The sequence below is a fragment of the Stylophora pistillata genome, chromosome 12 (genome assembly GCF_964205215.1).
Source record: "Stylophora pistillata chromosome 12, jaStyPist1.2, whole genome shotgun sequence".
NCBI classification, from domain to species: Eukaryota; Metazoa; Cnidaria; class Anthozoa; order Scleractinia; family Pocilloporidae; genus Stylophora; species Stylophora pistillata.
In genome coordinates, this window is record NC_142530.1 from 11,770,811 (window position 1) to 11,791,389 (window position 20,579).

The following is a 20,579-nucleotide window of genomic DNA, read 5'->3' on the forward strand; positions in this document are numbered from 1 at the left end:
ACTTTCGTCGCCAATTTTGCATTGAAGTGCATTTGCACCTCCGAGACGAGACACATGGGAAAACACCCACTGGATTTTTACCATTGCCGCCATCTTGAGAATAAAAGATCCTTACCATGGTGACTGGCTATTACCATTGATACCTACAGATGTAAAAAAACTACTACTACTACTACTACTTTTTCCAGTTAGTCGCCGGCAAAAAGCCACATAGGATGTTTTTAACTTTGAGCCCTGTATAGCCCTGTATAGTAAACACAAGCTGAAGTAAGTTTTAGTTTGTGGCAAATAACATTCTTTTGGAGCATTACATTGTTTGAGATAGTAGAGCATACTTCTTTGTCCTCAGGGGAAGGGCATTGGTAGCTTTATATTGAACAATGTTATTGTTGGTTAGGGGGCTTAGGAAATTCCTTTGCAAATGCCCAAGGGTTCCCCGGGGTCACCCTCTCCCCCCCTGGGACGGCCGCTGATAAGTATATAATGACCATAATGACTGAAACAAAAACTTTTGTTATCAGTTGCATATAATTATAGCTCGTTGACCTCTTTGCCTCTGGAAAATGTTGTCAAATAATACCATCTGGCCCGATTACAGTCGACTAATACATATTGGAAAACTTTATATCATTTATTCTCATCACATTTGCAAAGATAACTTTTTGACAGGTATTGAAAGAAAAGTTAAGGCTATTTCAATATAGAAGACATTGCATGATAATTTTTGCACTTATTAATAACTTCATCTACACTTTAACTAGGTTTTTCGTTTCCTTCTTGCTGAGATTCATTATTTTTCTTCTTTCTTCTCTTTCGGGTCTTCTTTTTCTTCCTTTCTGGTTCTTTGAGGATAGTAAGAAGAAATTGTTGTCGTCAGTTGTTTATAGGTTTTTGGTCATGCGGGATTGGCCTGAATTTCCCATTTTGGAATGCTTTGAGCAAATTAGAAAACTGGAGAAATTCTTCAGCCATGAAACTTAATGAATTTTGTTTGTTAAATCTTACCCTCACTTAAAGTTTTCCTCTCTTCAATGTCATGTCTTTGCCCTCCCATGTCCTTGTCATCTTTAAAGTTAAAGGGAAAGGCCTTGATTTTTTTTCTTCTTGCAGTTGGCAGTTAAATTTGTATTATGCATGAGTCTATAAAAACATAACTTTATAAAGGTGATTTCTTGTTACTTTATGTAAAGTTTGCTATGTTTAGAAGTACAGAAACAAATAGGTTTACAGCTTCATTTTTTCATTTTTAATTTTTTAAAATTCTGTAAAGAAAATTTTTCCACTTACCAGGAATAGTGGAATCAAGGGATTTATCAGTATCGGGCTTCATACACGAGTAAGTCCCTCTAGAACTTCTGCAATTGAACCTTCTGCTATCACATCACACTCTACACACAGTTCCCGCAAGCCAGCATCCTGGAAGCGTTTGCCAGTGTTGGACAACATGGTGCATGCTGTGTGGAATACTTCCATTTTCATAACCATATCTTTCAATTTTGCGCTTTGTTTCCATTGTCCCTCGCTTGCCTTTGCATACAGTGTTAAGTCAATGACGAAGCCGATGCTCTTTAAGTTGAGCGTGTTCTTTACCTTGAGAGACTGCACTAGAACCTTGTGAACGGTAGCCATGTCATTAGCAGGCACATCGATACTCGGGAGATACCTGTTGACAGCCAGTGAGATAGTTGAACCTCATTAAGGACAGAAATGTTAAATCCATCCTAGCCACTGGCTTTTTGGTTCCTGCACCAGAAAGGGTCTCCTCCAATCTATCTATAATACCCCACGGGAGTGTTGCTTTGATATATGGCTTGATAGTTTCAGGCAAAGGACCGATCTCATGCCCCAATCGGTGTGGCATCTGGATAAGTTGAACATTGTTCGGCATACGGTAACAGTATTTGCTTGGGTGGTTTTTGTACTCCTGCCGTAACTCCTTAAATAATGTCCTGGCCAAAAGAGGTAACAAGGCGCCGCACGCGATCAGAATATTCCGCCGAGATGTGTGTGTGTTGCCAGTTTAGAGTATAGAAACGCATCTAGTTCTTCTGAAAGTTTGACTGCACTATCACATAGCTCGGTAGGTTTCGGAGGCCATGACATCTTACTAATATTTGGGTGAAGTGCATCACAGAAGTACAGGCCAGCTTAAGATTCACATATAAATATGAAAGGAAACCCTCTGTATTAACATCTGAAGTTTCTTCTCGGATTACCCTAGACGTGGGTGTGATGGATTTTCAGAACGGTTTACTTTTAAGTGTAAGCAGATGCTGAAAGTGTGGCCTGAGAAAGGCTTTGAATGGCGACGCACCTCATTTCTGTGTTTTCAAACATACAACCATTTTTCGCGATTTTCTTTACATATCAAGAAAAACATCTCGATTTCTCCTTTGATGCTGATCATGATCACAGACTTTCTTTTTTTGAATTTGTTATTTCATGCTATTCTGACATCTTACTTTTCTACATTTACATATCCGCTCGCTTGCACCGGCTCTACAATCTCTTCTTTTCTACTTTTTATTCCAAACAAGTTAATGAAATGACTTATATCTACTTGTACGTCTTTGGCAGGAACAACAGCAATCCATCGTTTCATGAAAAACATCTTCCCGTCATTGCTTTGTGCAGTGGCTTTGGTTGGATGTTTTCCACGCATCGAGTGGCAGTTTGGGAGTTTACAATGGAAAAATTTGATTAAGACAAAAAAAAAAAAAAACTGTTAAAACATCGATCGATCCCTTCAGAAAAACACACTTTCTGTGTTGAGTCCATCACCTTTTCAATCAACCAATAAAAAAAACTCAATTGCCGTATTCTGGTTCTTGCTCGCAAGAAAGTTGAGAAATCTCCAATTAAATCCATATATAATTAAACTATACCCGTGTGTTTTGAAAGGTAGAAACCAAAGAATTTGCTACAATAATATTTCTTCTGATTGGAAATTATTGAATCAAGGTACTACTCAAGGTAGCGTAAGCGGACACTAACTATTCCATATTTTTATAAATGATCTAGAGATCTATTTAGATACCCTGCCAGTGTTATTCTAGTATGCTGCTGTTTCACTGAAATATCATTGCTCCTGTTTACAAAGTTAAAGACATGTCTGAGACATTGGTCAAACATTTCTTAGAGTGGATAGAAAAAATGGAATGTTATTTAACCCCAGCAAATGTAAGGAGCTTACAGTCCTTTAAAGGCAATCATGAATTGTACCCTCCTGTGTTAGGGATCCCTAGTTGTACTTATGTGAGCATTCTAGGTGTCACCTTTCAGAGTGACTGTAGGTTCAATACACATGTTAAAGTGCACCTAAACCCAAAATTTTTTTTCGCTTAACGAAATAAGCTTATTTTTTGGAGTATTTCTGTGCAAAAATTTTTTAATTTGCTCAAATCTTTAATTTTCTATGCCCAGTCAAAATACGGAAAATCGGCCGCCATCTTGCCCCACGACCGAGTTTAAAGAAGAATGGCTCTAGCGGGTAATGTGACGTCAAATCGAGAACACGAAAGTCTGCATCTTACACATTTTCACTTGTTCGGGAAGATTGTCGTCGATATTGTCCGAAATATGCCGACTAGGTGTGTTGTATGAAGAATGTATGAAGCGCGATACCCTCTTGCAAATTTCGCACGTTGCTACATCCTTCTACAACACACTTAGTCGGCATATTTTCGGACAATTATCTACTACAACCTTCCCAAACAAGTGAAAATGTGTGAAATGCAGACTTTCGTGTTCTCGATTTGACGTCACATTACCCACTAGAGCCATTCCTCTTTAAACTCGGTCGTGGGGCAAGATGGCGGCCGATTTTCCGTATTTTGACTGGGCATAGAAAATTGAAGATTTGAGCAAATAAAAAAATTTTTTCGCAGAAATACTCAAAAAAATAAGCTTACTTCGTTAAGCGAAAAAAATTTTTTGGGTGTAGGTGCACTTTAAATGCCTCTATGTCCTTAGATGTCTACGTAAAGAGGGGTATAAGCAGGTACAAATAGACTTTCTTTTCGATTCCTTAGTACTTCCCCGATTTCACATATGCCCATATGGAGCATCAGACTCCGACCTCACCCCACTACAATGTTTTTTTCGATCGTTGGAAACGGAATTTTATTACAAGAAATCACAATTTACGATCAATTTTACAGAAGCAGCAGTATTTTTAAAAAGGTTTCTAAGGCCGCCAATCACCCCTGTCGCTTTTTATTCCGCTTGTAAAGGCCTGCAGCTACAACTTACGGACTAGGTCTGGCACCAGAACAAGCATCAAAAGTAAACGTTTTAAAAATACATTCGTTGGTCGTTTAATTTTTAGGCATAACCTATATGACAATTTTTAACTGTAATCAAGTGGTAAATTTAATTTTGTGGAATTATTAACCTTTTAACTCTTTTAACTCAAATTGCTTGTAACATTAGGACTGTATTTTTCTGTTTTGAATCAATAGAGACCATTATTATTATTGTTATTACTATTATTATTTATCATTATTAAGCGCGCTTATTTAAGGTTACTTCCTACCTTCAGAGGCTAATTTGTTTTGGGACTAGATTGAAGTTACACTTTTTAACTAGTGTTTGCAAAAGAAAAAAAATTAAAAATTTCAAAAAGCGTCCGACTTATTTAAAAAAAAGTATTTTCGAATAAAAGTTAATAAATCAGGAAGGTGTCATAATCTCGTAAATGGGCGAACCCCCCGGGGGAATATTCGAATATTAGGAGGAATATTACATCGCGCCCTTGACAAATTTCATACGTGGAAGTAATCTGCTCGTAGAAAGTCTTTTCTCGTGGATATAACACAAAACTCAAAATTAGAGAAGAGTCCTTGGGTAAAGAAAAAGAGAAAAAGGTCCAAAGAAGAGAGAGATGGCAGCATTTTGTCAAAAAAAAAGAAAAAAGAAAACAAAACAAAGCGACAAAGGTTCTTGGTTTGGCCAGGAGCCGTCGACAAGCTTGGCATCCACTGAAGATCGACAGCATTCAATTATCCTTGGGGCAAAGAGCGGAAAAATTAAAGTCAACACCACAGAAGGTTGTAAACAAGATTCTTCGTTGGAATCTGACGAAACCGATGGAGAAAAAGAAGAATGCGACAGATTTACCCTTTCTGCCGAGGGTTTTCTCTTCGCCGACTTTGTCCATTACAAAACGATCAACAGGGCGAGAAAAAAAAAAAAAGACTGCTACACGATACTTTTCCCGGGACAATCTTGATCCATTGTCATTGACGGCGGGTCTCGTCTTTCTCATTGGTTTGCGGTTTCGGGAGGCGAGATAATCTCCTGGTGTGGCGCAAGTTGTTTACAAACCTTTGGGAGCTAAAATCTCGCATTTGATTTTGAGAGGAATACATCCACTTTGAACGAATTTATAGGGTATGTAGATTTGACCAATTTTCGTGAAATTTCGCCAAAACATTCCCGGGATGATGACGAACAAAAGTGTGTCAGGAAATTTTGATCTTTTAAATATTTTTTACGTGGTGTCCATTTACGCAAAACGCTTCGCATATTTTTCGCTACTCTAACTTTAGATGCGAATATCCAGACAACCAATCAGAATATTGGAAAAGCCTGACACATTTTTGTTGATTGATACCTTGTGAATGAGACTAGGCAGCCATTTTTCTCGTGCCGCGGGATCCGATACCTGATAAATTCAATAGAAAAACACTCGGTCGTTTCACGCCTTTCCGGCTCCTGACACTTCCTAAGTGAAAAAATCGCCGAAATTATATTTCTATCGTAAATTGCATTTATTAACCTTTGTTTTGATGTCTAGTTTGTTAGGGTTTTCTTCCAACTAGCGCGCGTACGAATTTTCTCCCGAAGGACATCCGCGAAGGTAGGAGGTAACCTTAATTTTTGGGCTTTCAGGTTGGGCGCTTATTTGAGGCTGGGCGCTTATTTGAGGCTGGGCGCTTATTTGAGGCTGGGCGCTTATTTGAGGCTGGGCGCTTATTTGAGGCTGGGCGCTTATTTGAGGGTGGGCGCTTATTTGAGGGTGGGCGCTTATTTGAGGCTGGGCGCTTATTTGAGGCTGGGCGCTTATGGTAACCCATTCTCCCTGAGGTCATACCGCTGACAAACGCCAAGATGCCCCTAGGCTCGAGATTGAACTTTCCCACGCCGGCAAAGGTCCTTGAATCAAGCGCAATGTCATTCAAATTTTTACTTTGCCATCAAGGTCGTAATTTTACATCTTAGATTTACTGGCTTCGTTCACGCCTTCAGCCTTATCTTTTTCTCCCTTCGATGTTTTTTTTAATTTTTAACAAGCACAGCGTGTTCCAACTGGATGTGACAGCTTAGACTTAGTTATGGCTTAGAGAGGAAACCAGCAGCTACAGCCACAATGGTACGCGTGTGTCGAGAATGGCAGTCGTTTTAGAAGTTGCTTAACGAGAATGTAGTGGAATACATCACATAAACAATCCATTTCTGTTACATGATGACACATCTATGCTTTTGAAATGATACCGGTTGCTACGTTGTTTACAAGGCAAGAGGCGAGAGTCGGGTAAGTACGTGACTAAATTCGGCTGAATTTTATAAGTTCACAGTTCAACTTATGTTACAAGTAAGCTAGTGCCACGTATTCTTATTACAGTATCATACATGCCAAGCAAAGGTTTTGATTACCCTCCTGTCCAATAGCCAAAGGGTTTTTGGGCGGAATTACGCGAAACAATTCCATGTTTAAATAAATTTGGCCCCAGCGTTTCATTATTCAATAACTATTTACAATCAGGCTTGTTTACTGGAGGTTTGAGATGGATTCAAAAACGAACGCAGCTCCTCTAAGGATTTGGGAAATTTTTCTTTATAAAGTTCCCTGTGAAATCTGTGTCACTACGTTCCGAAAGTAAAGATGACCCATGATCTGACCTTGAACTGAGTTCACTTGCAAACGAGGATACGTTCTTAATTTACGTTGATTTGGAGTCTGGCCCAGTTACAACGCCGAATTTTTCTAGGACACGAAGAAGCTAATCAACTACTTTAACCAAGTACGTCAAAATATCGATTTTTAACCCTGTCATGTTGGTTCGTTCGGAAGATTACCTTCTTCTTGGATTAAAAATTAAAGCTAATTTTAATAAGTAACTGGCGTGACCAAGCAACTATCATTATGCATTGTTTGCGGTATTATTTGTCTCCACATTTCTTATTCAATAAACAATTTAAAAAGAAAGCTCCTAACTGGTTCAAGGCCTTTTCTTGTTATTTCCATAATATTAGGTCAATCTTAGTCAGTAGGGCTCAATGTTTTGACCCTGTGAAAAGGTTATTCACTTGAAAAACGAGTGTAAGGGTGGCCCCTTATTTTTTTCAAGGTGAGAATTAAGTACAGTGATCTACGTATGCTGTTCCTCGGTGAAACCAAAAGTTGACCTTTTCATTTGCCAAATATTGTTTATAAATTATTGTAATTCATTGTGAGGTCCAAACAATGGATGCAAGTTCAGAATCTCAACCACTGAACTTTATCATTTGGTTAGAGCCATTTGAAAGACAAATTACCAGATGAAGTAAAAGGAAAGAAAAATAGAAATGTAATGCCACATTAGCCATGATGCGTGGAGGTTATGATTTTGATGGATCTTCATTCATTTATCTCATGCATTATGAAGAATTGAAACAACTCAGAAGGCAGATATGTTTCTGTACTTTCCATTTCGTATTTATTCGCTCAGGAGAAAGGGCACAGAAATTTTAGCAATCTGTAGTAATTTAACCATATTGCATAACCAAGTTATAAAGGGGAAGAGCTTGAATATCCAGCCCAGGAGAGGTAGGAGATGACTTGGCTTAGTAAAAAATGTATTATCAAAAACCAGGTAATTGCCAAGTCAATTAGGTAGTGGAATTATCCCAACCTTGGAAATATGTTAAGAGTTCATTTATAAATTTTAAAATAGGAAGAACATTGTTTATCCTGAGATCACTCTCTCCGCTGATGGGAAACATTGAAATCAAGGTTAAAATTCAGAAAAGGAGTATTTATGCACCCATTATCAACAGCTATTTTTTTATGAAAGGCAAGTAAAGCAAACAGAATCAACTTCTTAAAATAGTTTCCACTTGATTAAAGTTCAGGGTGATATTTAAAAAATTATACAGCACTCAATGGTTCCTTTTCACTCTCATTTAGATTTTTTCCTCATTTAGTGGTACCAGTGACTTGGCTAACATATTTGTTCTTTTACAGAAATTTGGACAATTCCCCTGGAGCTTTATTCCAAAGGTTAGTATGATTGTCCCTTATTTTGTATCTATAGTTTAACTTGCTTATAATACTAAGACTCATAGTGTTTAATGGAATTAAATTTGCTGCAAATCTAAAGCTATCACTTGTAGAGGATCCATATACCTTGACTGGCCCCAAATTAAATGCTTTCTTTTTAGCTTGTTTAGGATACTGCTCTTAGACTTGCTGAGGATACTGGTCTTTGACTCACTGAGGATACTGGTCTTTGACTCGCTGAGGATACTGGTCTTTGACTCGCTGAGGATACTGGTCTTTGACTCGCTGAGGATACTGGTCTTTGACTCGCTGAGGATACTGGTCTTTGACTCGCTGAGGATACTGGTCTTTGACTCGCTGAGGATACTGGGCTTTGACTCGCTGAGGATACTGGTCTTTGACTGGCTGAGGATACTGGGCTTTGACTCGCTGAGGATACTGGTCTTTGACTCGCTGAGGATACTGGTCTTTGACTCGCTGAGGATACTGGTCTTTGACTCGCTGAGGATACTGGTCTTTGACTCGCTGAGGATACTGGTCTTTGACTCGCTGAGGATACTGGGCTTTGACTTGCTGAGGATACTGGACTTTGTAAGTCTGGCTCATTGAGAAGAAGTCTGGTTGACTCGCTGAGAATAATTCTGGTTGGCTCGCTGAGAACAAGTCTGGTTGGCTCGCTGAGAATAATTCTGGTTGGCTCGCTGAGAATAAGTCTGGTTGGCTTGCTGAGAATAAGTCTGGTTGGCTCGCTGAGAATAAGTCTGGTTGGCTCGCTGAGAATAAGTCTGGTTGGCTCGCTGAGAATAAGTCTGGTTGGCTCGCTGAGAATAAGTCTGGTTGGCTCGCTGAGAATAGGTCTGGTTGGCTCGCTGAGAATAAGTCTGGTTGGCTCGCTGAGAATAAGTCTGGTTGGCTCGCTGAGAATAAGTCTGGTTGGCTCGCTGAGAATAATTCTGGTTGGCTCGCTGAGAATAAGTCTGGTTGGCTCGCTGAGAATAAGTCTAGTTGGCTCGCTGAGAACGAGTCTGGTTGACTCACTGAGATGTTTGGTATTGCTATAATAAAAAATTATTTCAGCCAAATTTTCTGAAATAGGGTTAGTTGTAGTGGGAGTATGTCTTTCTGTCATTAGAAAGACATACTCCCACTTGTTTTTTGCTCTTTTTTTCCCCAGTACAACTTTCTGATGTCAAGTAATGGATCTTTACATTGTAACAATGAACCTGTGAATGAATAGAGGTGGTAGGTGTGAATGATTTAAATCCTATTGTGGAATTTTAAGGTAACATGCCCCACCTTTCCTTCCCCCCCCCCCCAAAAAAAAAAAAAAGGAAATAACCAGAATACTAAACGCCAAGTTGTCAGCCCTTTCTCTTACAAGTTAGTTGATTTAGTTCATAACTTCCTCTCCTTTTTCTTTAATTCCCTTCCTTGCCATGGTTATAATCACTGCCATTTCTGGGTTTACCTTATTTATCATTTTTGGCCTAGAGTTCCTTCTTGTCTCTTGGAAGTCAAATCATCCATCTAGAAGGCCTTTTTTAGTTGAAGATTGTTTCATCTTTCTATTACCCATGCCTGTCATCTTAAATTGACTTTCACTCAAAATTCACACCTAACTCTTTGTATTTGTTTCTCTTCCACAGTTGATGACTGGGATGGGAATTCACAGAAATGCAAACCAATGATATTTATCATGTGTTAAATAAATAAATCTTGAATATTAATAAAAAATCATCGAAATGTACTGGCTGACTTATGCAAAATAGTTATTGTAGCATGGAAAAAAAAAAGGGAGATAATAAGAACCATCTGAATTAAATTAAGTAAGTTTAGATCCTAAAAGTGATTACAGTGAAGGAACAATGTCTGATTCAGTTAATAGCAAATCAGTTCTTGAAAATCTTGTAAGAAATAATAATGAATGCACAGGGTTTTCAATGAGGTTTTCAGTTCTTTTTTTATGACATGTATTTTTAACCCACTAAAAGGTCAAAATATGTGTATTGCCTCTTGGTATCTAATGAAAGTCAAATCCCTCTAATTGAATATACTAAAACTGTAAATAGTACAACTTCTCTTGTTGTGGCCATCAGCGATATTCAATATTCAGACATTTTTCTATTAAAAACAACATGAACTATTGAAAAGTAATATTGCTTCAATCAACTGATTTGTGAAAACTCCCCTTGGGTGAACATTTTGCAACAAACTTTGATTCGATATCAATAACAGATAAAAAATTCCCTTCTCCTTGCAGTTAAAGGCAAGTACATTACCAACTCATAGTTCATAAAAGCCTTGAAAGTCTTTGAAGATGCTTGAATTCAAAAATTACAAATTCAAGGTCTTGAAAGTACTTGAATTTGAGGACTAGAACTTGATTTTTGCAATGCTTTTTCTCAACAATTTTCAAGTAAAAAATTGCAGTACTTTAATAGAAAAGCTGAGAAATAATGTTAAATAATTTTTAAACTTTCTTATGCAAACCTTTCCTAAAGAGGTCCTTCAATTTATCTAAAACTTGGCAAAGTCATTGAAAAGCCCTTCAATTTCAACCTTTAGCACCTGTAGGAACCTACTCCTATTATTTTGATTATTGTCTAGTACCATAACAACATTCATTACACTCCAGCAGGCAAAAATAAAAACAAGTAGACTTATTCATGATTGGAAATGAAAAAATTTCGTAACGACAGTAACAATGGCAACAGGGCAGTCTCCTAAAGATAACTCCAGATGTGCGATATAGAAAGCCCAAGTTGAAGCAGCTATGCGTCTACTTAAAGGGAAAAAAAAGTCTAAAACAGCAAAATATGATGAAATATTCCTTGCATAATGAGTACGAAGTTTCAGCATTTAATTTTTATTTATCAAAATGTACATCTTTCATGGTTTTAATTTCTTGTTTCCCTCTTGTTGTGGAAAGATGAAGTAACTTTAGTAATGGGATAGGATCCGATTCAAGATTTCAACTTAATTAATTAGTTAATTAATTAGTGCTACTTTATGTGCTGAAATTCATGCTAGAAGCTCTATAAAAATATCGGTTAAGGCCTTCCCTGCACTTTATAATCCCAAGAAAAAGAAAATAGAGATTACCTTAACATATTGCAGCAAAATCCCAGCTTATCTTGAACCTAAAACTTTACCCTGGAAAAAAAATATATATACATCCGCGCATGCGCCAAGAGCAAAGTTTGGCACACGAGTATTCTTTCGCAAAACGACTCTAGTTTCGTCAAACGAGTCTCGTTTTTAAAAATGAGTGTCGTTTCTACAAACGAGTCTCGTTTTTAAAAACGAGTCTCGTTTCTAAAAACGAGTCTCGTTTCTAAAAACGAGTCTCGTTCCTAAACGAGTCTCGTTTCTATTCACAAACAAACGAGTCTCGCTTTAAATCGTTTATCGAGTGACTTATAAATCGTGACGATTTAAAATCGACTGGTTGCCCAGAAACTGTGAGTGATCCGTAGAGTCTTATGGAGTGCGATGGGGTTTGGAAAAAAACCTCGATACCAACGGTGTTTACTTCATAAGTTTTTTAAGGAGATTCAGACACAGGATTCATAGAGAGGATATGAAGTAAGAGCGGAGAATATTGAAAATCAATTTTCCCATGCTGCCGTTTTTGTTTAGGCGATTCTCTTCCCCAAATATCAGGACGCCCTTTTTTTCGCTTCCGCGCGTTCCTGCTTTTTCTGCAACAACGTGCATTGAGATATTATTGAACTTTTACTGTAAATCTTTAAAGGGTAAATAAAGAACGGAAAACTTAGACATGCATATGAAACAGTAAAAAAAACTGGATATCGCCGCACCCTTTTTCCTACTCACAACAGCGTCATCTATCGATACAACAACATTAAATCGCACTCTAGTTTTAAAATGCTACTATTTTTGCTCCTTCAATTACGATTGAATCACCAATCTCTTAAACTTTCAATCACATTTTATTTTTGAACACTCTGAATTGTTCGGCGTTAAACACTTCCAAAATAAAGGCAAACCATCACCACAGTGACTTTTGTAGGTGCTTTGAAAACGTCATTTTGCTCTCTGAATCCAACAAAGGCTTTGCCTCTATCCATGAAAATGAATAAACTATCTTTTTTCCCCTTTATTATAATAGTCACCTACGGCAAAAAACGCATTGCAGCTAGATGATGCGTGTAGTAAAGCCCTTATCATCCCGTCAAAAAAATGTTACAAGAGAAATCAACATCGGGGAATTCGAAAAGATCTGTTTTAAAAGTGAGTTAAAATTCAAGGTAAAGTCGCACATTTTAAAAGTGCGTCTTTTCGTCAGAAAATCTTTCTGGACCAGTGTGGTCAATAGACCTAACCTATGAAACACTTTTCAACATAGTCATGGACAGAGCTTAATTGTTTATCTAACTTTCTCTCAAAACCTGAAAGTAAAACCCGTAGCTTATTTACAAAACCGGATTTTGAACTAGATACTGATTGGCTAAAACGGCCAAAAAGGCTGCATTGATTTCTGAGGGGCTCCCGTTCTTCCCTCCTTATCCTCCAGCGTGTTGACTGGTCCAGTTTTAAAATTTTCCAGCAGGATTCGATTTCTTGGGTGTCAACCCCATAGTGACTGAGTCAACAAAGTTAAGTCGGTGGACAATCATTTGATGTGCAGTTATGTTGTTAATTCTTTGGTCCATCTGCCGGAAGGAGGGCCAGTAATCCGAGTGCACTTCGGATCTAGGGCGGTGGCCATATCTCGTCTTTCCACTATCTGGAAGTGGTCTTATGCAGGTGAATTTTGTATCGTAACAATTCTAAAAACCCATGTCTCCCTTCGTGCACGTCTTCCCCTATTGTACTGAAATATTGAAAATAGTAGATATATTTGAGATGGATTTTGTCCCATCAATATCTTTATTGAGGCGTTATCCTAGCTATGCATATATGTGTAATTTATCATTCGCCTGTATGAAATAATTTTGATGTTAAAGCGCCCTGAGTACTTTTTGTTGTCACATTTCCACCTTCTTCAGCTTGCGAACCACATGTCCCAGAATATCAAGGAACAATGAGATTATGAAAATATTTACATTCAAAAATCTTTAGACAATGTCTGCTCTAGTATATACTATGTCAGTGATTCTTTTTTAACTCTTTTATTCCAGTAACGGTTATCATAATTTTTGTGTGCCAATAATGGGTGAGTTGCTCGGAGGTGCATAGCAAAGGATCCTCGGATTTTGAGTGCAGGCCGATCAGAGCGATCTTACGACGGTATTTACTGTTTCAGTATATACTTGAGAAAATAGAGATTTCAACCTTTGATAAGTGGTTGAACTCGCTCTCGTTGCATTTTACCACGTTCCCAGGTCCACCAAAGCGTGCGACTGGCCTTTCCTAAAGGTGTTTCGAGCAGCCATCCTGTAAGGGTCTACCAATCTTGCTGTTCAAGCATGCATTTAAATCAGAGAAGAAATAAACCATGAACTTCCTCTCTTTCCCAGGTCCACCAAGGGGCAGAATTGGCCTATCCTAAAGGAATCTCGAGCAGTCATCCTGTAAGGGTCTACTAATCTTGGTGTTCAAGCATGTATTCAAATCCAGGAAAGCCTGGAAATTCGTTGCTGGGAATCCTAAGCAGAGAAGAAATAAACCTCGTGCAGGGGCTTACCAAGTGGCACTCTGGGTAACTCCTCGAAAAACTGTTTGATCTCACACCTCTATTCTTGCATCTTCTGCAACGCCTGTACGGCATTCAAAAGGAAAGACCCTTTAACGGTTTTGAACAAATTAAGATGGCCGGCTTAAACTTTGTGCATAAGCATTCTTTTCCCCTGAACATATAGACGCGTATAAGATACGACTTTTATGGTGGATTCTCTTGCTTCGAGAATTTTTGAATTAACATAAAGGAGGCCTTCCACATCGAATGGGAAAAGTGCAGTCTACAACAGCACCTGAGTACGTCGATAATTATTATTGTAATCCACAATACTTTTAGTGTTGTTTTGAGTTTTTTTTTTAGTTTTTATTTATCGCGTAGGCGTCAATCCAATTTGTGCTACGAACAGCGAGCAGACGCACGTAAAATTTGTTACTATATAAGATGATAGAGATAGATTAAAGGACGTTTGTGCCAATGCACGCACACGATGAAAGAAGGACTAAAGCGCCCTTTCCCCGTTATTGTTTTTCAATTAATACAAAGTACATTTACGTCAGCCCCCGCGCGTTAAGATGGTCGCTGCGTTAAAAAAAAAAAAAAAAAATCCAACGAAATGAGGTTTATCCATAATTGACGGTGCCCACTAAAAAGGAGACGTTGCAATATTTGTGTGCACGAACTAAAAACAATTCATTACCATTGAAATGGAAATGCGACTTTTGGGCATATGCTCAATTCTTTAATTAGAAGCGGAAAGGAATTGTACAAAATCATTTCTTTATTATCTCGTGCTACAAAAAATTGATACCCTCGTTCGCAATTTAAAGCCTGGCATCTTTGGAGAACGCTTTCAGTTTAATCTCTTAAATAGGCCGAGGTGATTACCGAATTAGTCCCTTTTTAAGTTTGGGTTGAATGTTTCATGGAATCTGCAAAAAATTAACTTCGTGTCGTTGCAACAGTGTTCGGCAACCGACCTACCGGCGTTGAGGTTGAACTCGCCAAAAAAAAATTCATAAATGAATAATAGTAATGATATTAAAAAGATGCACCAAATAGTGGAGTGTTCCTATTGGGTGATGGTTCGAAAGTTTAAAGAATAAAATTATGGCCAATTCACGGCTGGCGGTTTTTTTTCTCCTTACGCCGGTTACCATAAATATTTTTACCATTAACATTTTTTTTACGACTACTGTTTAAAAGCTTTATCGTAGGGCCCTGCTCTAAAGCTGCATACTGACGTAAGGACTTACCATTTTCTTCTTCTCCTTGTTGGAGTCTACTCAGCTAGCAATAGCGAATAACGATCTAAATTTCAATGATTCTGTGACTTTCTTCAGTTTCCTAATTGACTATTTCGCACTTATGCAAATTACCTCTTTTTCACACGGTTGTTTAGAACAAAATGAATAGAACCTCTTTAGCTGACCGTAAATCATTGCTAAGCACAAGGTAAAACAGCCTATTATTTCAACTTGCGACTTCCTCATTACTGCCTCGCGTAAGGTAAGTTTGATTATTTTTCATCTTCTGTTATAATGGCGAAGTGTGTTTGCCGTTGTCACAACAGAAAACAGGACAGTTTGTAATTACAGTTATTACAACGATTACTAAAAATTTAGGTTTTGTTCATAAAAACGTTGGGTTGTTATGTACTTTCATTTAGGACGGAATATATTATTTGTATGTGGTGAAAATATTATCTGCGTTTGCATGTCCTATAACTCCCCTGTTCCCGCGCTTTTTGATCTTACATTCTGCTGTTGCCTATCAAAAATGGACGCCCGTAATAAAAACGTTATTATTTAAACGCTGGTAAATTTACTAGTTGACGAAAGAAACAGACCTGACTTCGAACATACCTAAAGGGAAAACATACCCTATTGATAGGGGTAGGAAACGTCTTAACTGACTGACGTGACTGACAAACTGGCTACCATGAAAACTACCAAAGCTAGCTTTTTGTATTTCTAAAGGTAGAAAATTTACACGATCAAATCTGTTGAACTCACCGATCATTTTTTTTCTTAATTAACGACAAGTTGTGAAGAAAAAAAGTGTTTGTTTCTTGAGTCACAACAATTGACGATACCCTCACGGCTCCCAAACAACAACAACGCTCAGTAAATTAAGGCATTTCTTGTAATATCAGCATGGATACGGAACGACTTAACTGACAAACCTGACTGGCAAACTGGCTACTGTAAAAAATTCGCGGCCCGTATATCTGACGGAAGAGAACTTATTTGTTCAAATCGGTTGATCTCACCGACCTTCTTTCCTAATTAAAAAAGATTTGTAAAGAAACAAAGTCATTGTTTATCGATTCACTGCAATTATCATTTATCCTACGGCCCTCAAAATACAATAACGCGCAATAGATTAAGGCGTTCTTTTGTAACATCCGTTTACAGGATTTTTCAACTCTGATACACTAATATGGGAAAGTAAACTGAGACTACCGAATGTGTACTTATATTCTGTCCAATGCTAGAGACGACACGCTTCGGAAGAAATAAAGGAGAAATCACAACAATAAGTCTTCCTTTGTGCTGCCCACTAGTCTCCTTTGAGAAAAAAACTACTTTTAATTCATGTTATGCAAGGCAAGGTTTTTATTTTTTCGCTTCTTTTTTTATTATAGCCATATCGTTTCTCCCCCACCCTAGCATCAGCACTGCACTGATGAGGCCCAGAAGGCCGAAACGGTACTGTCTGCAGTTAGTTATATATATTGTTTTATTTTGTTTTTTAACAAATTCAAATTCGTGTCAGACTGGGGTGGTGCGAGGCTACGTGTCGGCTTTTATTCGGTGTGGGATGCCTTTCATTCTGTTACCAAACCGGTTATAGCGTTTGCGACAATGGGACCAGGGTAGTCAGAGAACAAGGAAAAATGAATTTATCAAATTATTTATTATCACGTGAAACACAGTGCTGCAAACGAACAAATCTAGCTTACTCATACTGAACAGAGGTAAATTGACAATTCTGTTTCCCATTTATCTTGAAAAAAAAACAATTTGACTAAAAAACCTAACCTTTTTTTATATCGCCTAAAAAAGATTTACTATCAGAGCACCACTCTCTACATTTGTCCTCGTAGCCATCTTTCCTTCCATAACGTCATTATTGAGAACATTTTTCTTCAAGTGTACTTCTGTTTCCCACAGGCATTTTTCCAAATGTACACAACTTAACTAAACTGGTGGCTGACTGGAAAACTCAAGTTATTTAGCTTCCAGACTCTCTATTTTCTAAATTCGTCACTTGTTACTAACCCTAAAAAACAACAAAGTTTTGACATCAAAACAACTGCGTCAAGTGATCTTTTCCAATTAGTAATGTTACAGATAAGAGCTAAGAGAGGTATTACATACAGCGAAAAAAGCGGAAGATCTCCATGAAGAAGCACTTAAACTTTTTTCCATTCAAAGTTATTTCTTAAATTTCATTGTTAGTTTGTTCTATGCTTATCACATCGCCTACGATCCTTTTTGTTCTAGTGCATAAACGACTTCCATTTTTTGCGTTATCATTTGCGACCTTGTTAACTCTCCTAGTTAATAAATGGAAATCTACTTGTCTTCTTTTAAAAGATAATATGTCAAGACAAACTTGACAATCATAACGTCTTCTCGGTCCACGTGATCCAGTTCACAGAGCGGGATATTTGCTGCTACTTCCCCTTCTCTTATCTCCCTCGCTGAGAAAGGGAAAACCTTCTCCTCGCGGGAATCAGGCATCAGTACTATTCTGTTGACATGAAGCATAAAGTCATTACTGTGGAGAATCATGATAAGGTTTATTTTATTTTTGACAGTTTTCAGGTTCGGAGACATGGTTTTAGATTTCCTCACTCCTATATGGAAAATTAACGATATTGATAGTTGTCGTAAAATACGTCACCTATATGCAAGTACTTTGGCTTATCAGCAACGATCATTTATCCTCTGCACAGCGTTCCAGATTCAAGAGTGAGAATCTATCCTTTATGATAAAGATGAGTCCCTCACCTCGTTCCTACTACCACTGCCGTCACTGCGGACACCAGCTCCAAGGAGAGTCCCGCAAATCGCAGATGCGCCCTCCACCGGTTCCCATTCCAGCACCTGTACTCAGTGCTGAATAGGTGCGGCCCCTTGACGTCACTCCATTTCTCTCCCTTCCAGCGGAAGGAGAACACTCCTCTTTCTTCCAAAATCCATTTTGGTTTGGCTCTCTGAAATGAAACCGAATGTTCAGTTCATGTTAATATGATATCTTTTCTCATTATTTTTAAAATTCAAGCATCTCACCTGGAAATGCATCAGGCCCCGCAGACGCTGGACCTCTCCTTCCTGCAGAACACTGTGGGTTGCGGCTGCATTTTTCGAGTGCTGTGACATGTTCTTCTGTTTTATTATAGCAGTGCAGCCAGTCACCGCACAGCGAACCGCTCTTTCTGGGCACTCGCTTAAATGCAGTGTTAAGTGGAGTCTGCAAAAGAATCAAAATTAGGGGGAGCTGGCTGGCTAGTGCAACGTTCCGCAGCTTAGAGGGCATAGTACTCTCTTATTAGAGCAAAGGGAAGCGGTATGCTCCTCGAAGGATTCCCTTGTTATTTTTCTACCGCATTCCTGGCAAGGGAGCTTGTGCTTTGCACACTGCGCAGTGTGTGCTGCCATCCTCTCCCTTGCCACCACCTCTCCACACCCATCATTGGCACACGGCATCGGAAACTTTCCACATGTTTGTAAGTGCTGCTCGTGCTCGTGAAATTTTCCTGTCCATAGACAGCCGCTCTTATTGCACTTGACATCAAAATTTCCCAGGATGTCGTCGAGTGCGATATTGACGTGAAGGGTACCTGTTCCTATCGGTGCTTTACAAAGTGGGCATTTTGGGAAAGTTTCAATGCCCATGAGAGTCGCAAGGCAGTGTCGACAGCCTGTATGCCCACATGCCAGAGTCACAGGTTTAACCATTGTCGATAGGCTTCAAATTAACAGACAATAAAGAGAGTTTAGTACACACTATTGCAAAACTAGTGTTGACAAGTCAAGTAATTCACTTCAAAAATACCCCTGCTAGCAAGGAATTCAGGTCGAAAAGTTGTCGAAGGAAAGTGGAATTTAATCATGGAGTAATGATTCCTTACTCAGAGTTACAACAAACGCAGAACATAAATCTTAATGTTTTAAGGCTTCATAGTTTACTTCTGTTCCTAGACACATTGCTATCATTTCGTCTAATTGGTCAAATTCCTGTTGAAGGAGCAACATTTCTCTCATCTTAGAAAGACAACTGGTGAAGTATAAACCATTTCAGCTCGATCACAGAAGTAAGCAAGTTTGCATTAATGATTTTCATTGCCTTGATATTTAAACATCCCGTCCTTTTGCCTGAAGATTATTACAATTTCGCTCATGATCTCTTTTTCCCAGAAAATGCGAATATAGTTCCGCAGTTAAAAAGAACTTCTGCCTTCTGAATGCCCTGAATGCTGTCGGTTGTTCTCCTTAAACGTCATGTTTAGCCTTTGTATTTTGAATTCGCAATTTTTTTCTCAAAGAAGCTGCGTGGTATTGTTTGCTTTAATGCTGATTTTTAAGTGCGACTTCAAACCGGAAATCCAAAAATAAAGAGCCACGAAAATTTTTATTCTCGTCAGGCATAAGGGGGTCTAATTTCTTATCTGTTTTGAAATGTTCAACTCGACACCGAGCTTGGTTTGAAAACCAGCGCATTTTGAAGTTCAGAGTTATGGTGGTTGCTTGACATACAGCTCCACTTTGTTGAAAAGTAGACTTATCTGTTATAAAAAGTTCTTTTGTACATTTTTTTGGGTTCAGTTGAGATAATCAGAGGGCTAGATAGCCAAATTTTAATTCATACTTTTTGCACTATTTTCCGGCCGCAATTTTAGTGAACCAAAGATACACCCACCACAATTGCGACTCCATACTAGGCTCTTTAAATTTGCGCAAAACATTTCGACGAATATCTCAAGTTTAGAAAACAAAGAGACCTAAAAATTAGAGAGTTATTTCTTAACCTATCTCCTATAACATTGAAATTTCTTAACGAATGCACTGAAGATCTATCTGTCGATGCGTGACAGCGAAAACAAGCAGTTGCTGACAGATAAAAATCATCGCAATAATAAGAAAACAAAAAAAGACTTACCATACAGAACAGTTAAATAGCGCGCCGGGAGGAGAAGTAAACACAAAATGCTCATGAGACATAGCGAATCTGGCAATGAATAAGGCAGCGGAGTGATCTAGTCCAAGCGAGATCTGCTTTTAATTTGTTGAAATTACCAAGATTAACAGATAAGTAAACGATATATATCACCTTGTGGACCTCAATGGGAAATGTGTATTCCCTGGACAATTTGACACGTATTCATCAATAACAATTGATACTGATCTGGTAGCAATCGATCCGCGAAGTGACAGTTACCCATGCATGGTCTCAAGTTCCTGTTCAAACAATAAAGTTTCCATTCTGCGTGTACGGGTGTCTATGTGTGCACACCACTTCCTAGAAAAGGGTCACTTGCCCGTTTGATGTAATTAAAGAACAATTGGACGATTAAAAAATTGCGTTTGGTGCATTTGCGGAAAACGATCCCAAAATTGTTTAACTATCAATGTAAGTGTCCCGTAGCGACAGGCCTAGGTGACA

General features: G+C 38.4%; 2 protein-coding genes and 2 long non-coding RNA genes across 4 annotated transcripts; 2 read left to right on the forward strand and 2 right to left on the reverse strand.

Moving 5' to 3' along the window:
* The first annotated feature begins 490 nt into the window (after positions 1-490).
* LOC148718833 (uncharacterized) lies at positions 491-2,731 on the forward strand. The gene is made up of 2 exons (XR_015994346.1): positions 491-1,164; positions 2,578-2,731. It is a non-coding gene; the product is annotated as an uncharacterized LOC148718833 (long non-coding RNA).
* A 5,137-nt stretch (positions 2,732-7,868) lies between these two features.
* Positions 7,869-11,429, reverse strand: LOC148718834 (uncharacterized). The gene is made up of 3 exons (XM_088740014.1): positions 11,366-11,429; positions 8,607-9,318; positions 7,869-7,895 (listed from the first exon to the last, which is right to left on the reverse strand). The coding sequence occupies exons 1-3, from the start codon at positions 11,371-11,373 to the stop codon at positions 7,869-7,871; spliced, it is 747 nt and encodes a 248-aa protein (XP_088596140.1). The 5' UTR covers positions 11,374-11,429.
* A 3,642-nt stretch (positions 11,430-15,071) lies between these two features.
* Positions 15,072-18,120, forward strand: LOC148718835 (uncharacterized). The gene is made up of 2 exons (XR_015993963.1): positions 15,072-15,413; positions 17,869-18,120. It is a non-coding gene; the product is annotated as an uncharacterized LOC148718835 (long non-coding RNA).
* Positions 16,805-20,132, reverse strand: LOC148718836 (uncharacterized). Its single transcript, XM_088740927.1, has 3 exons — positions 18,206-20,132; positions 17,924-18,129; positions 16,805-17,663 (listed from the first exon to the last, which is right to left on the reverse strand). The coding sequence occupies exons 1-3, from the start codon at positions 18,293-18,295 to the stop codon at positions 17,486-17,488; spliced, it is 474 nt and encodes a 157-aa protein (XP_088597053.1). The 5' UTR covers positions 18,296-20,132; the 3' UTR covers positions 16,805-17,485.
* Positions 20,133-20,579: the final 447 nt, after the last annotated feature.

What these genes read in the sequence shown, in the direction of transcription:
- LOC148718836 (XM_088740927.1), bottom strand. Translation starts at nt 18,295, where the DNA reads ATGTCACAGCACTCGAAAAATGCAGCCGCAACCCACAGTGTTCTGCAG. An exon ending in GGGGCCTGATGCATTTCCAG is followed by an intron (nt 18,130 to 18,205) that starts GTGAGATGCTTG and finishes GTTTCATTTCAG; the next exon opens with AGAGCCAAACCAAAATGGAT. An exon ending in GCAGTGGTAGTAGGAACGAG is followed by an intron (nt 17,664 to 17,923) that starts GTGAGGGACTCA and finishes TCATGTCAACAG; the next exon opens with AATAGTACTGATGCCTGATT.
- LOC148718834 (XM_088740014.1), bottom strand. An exon ending in CCTCAGCGAGTCAAAGACCA is followed by an intron (nt 7,896 to 8,606) that starts GTATCCTCAGCG and finishes CATATTTCCAAG; the next exon opens with GTTGGGATAATTCCACTACC.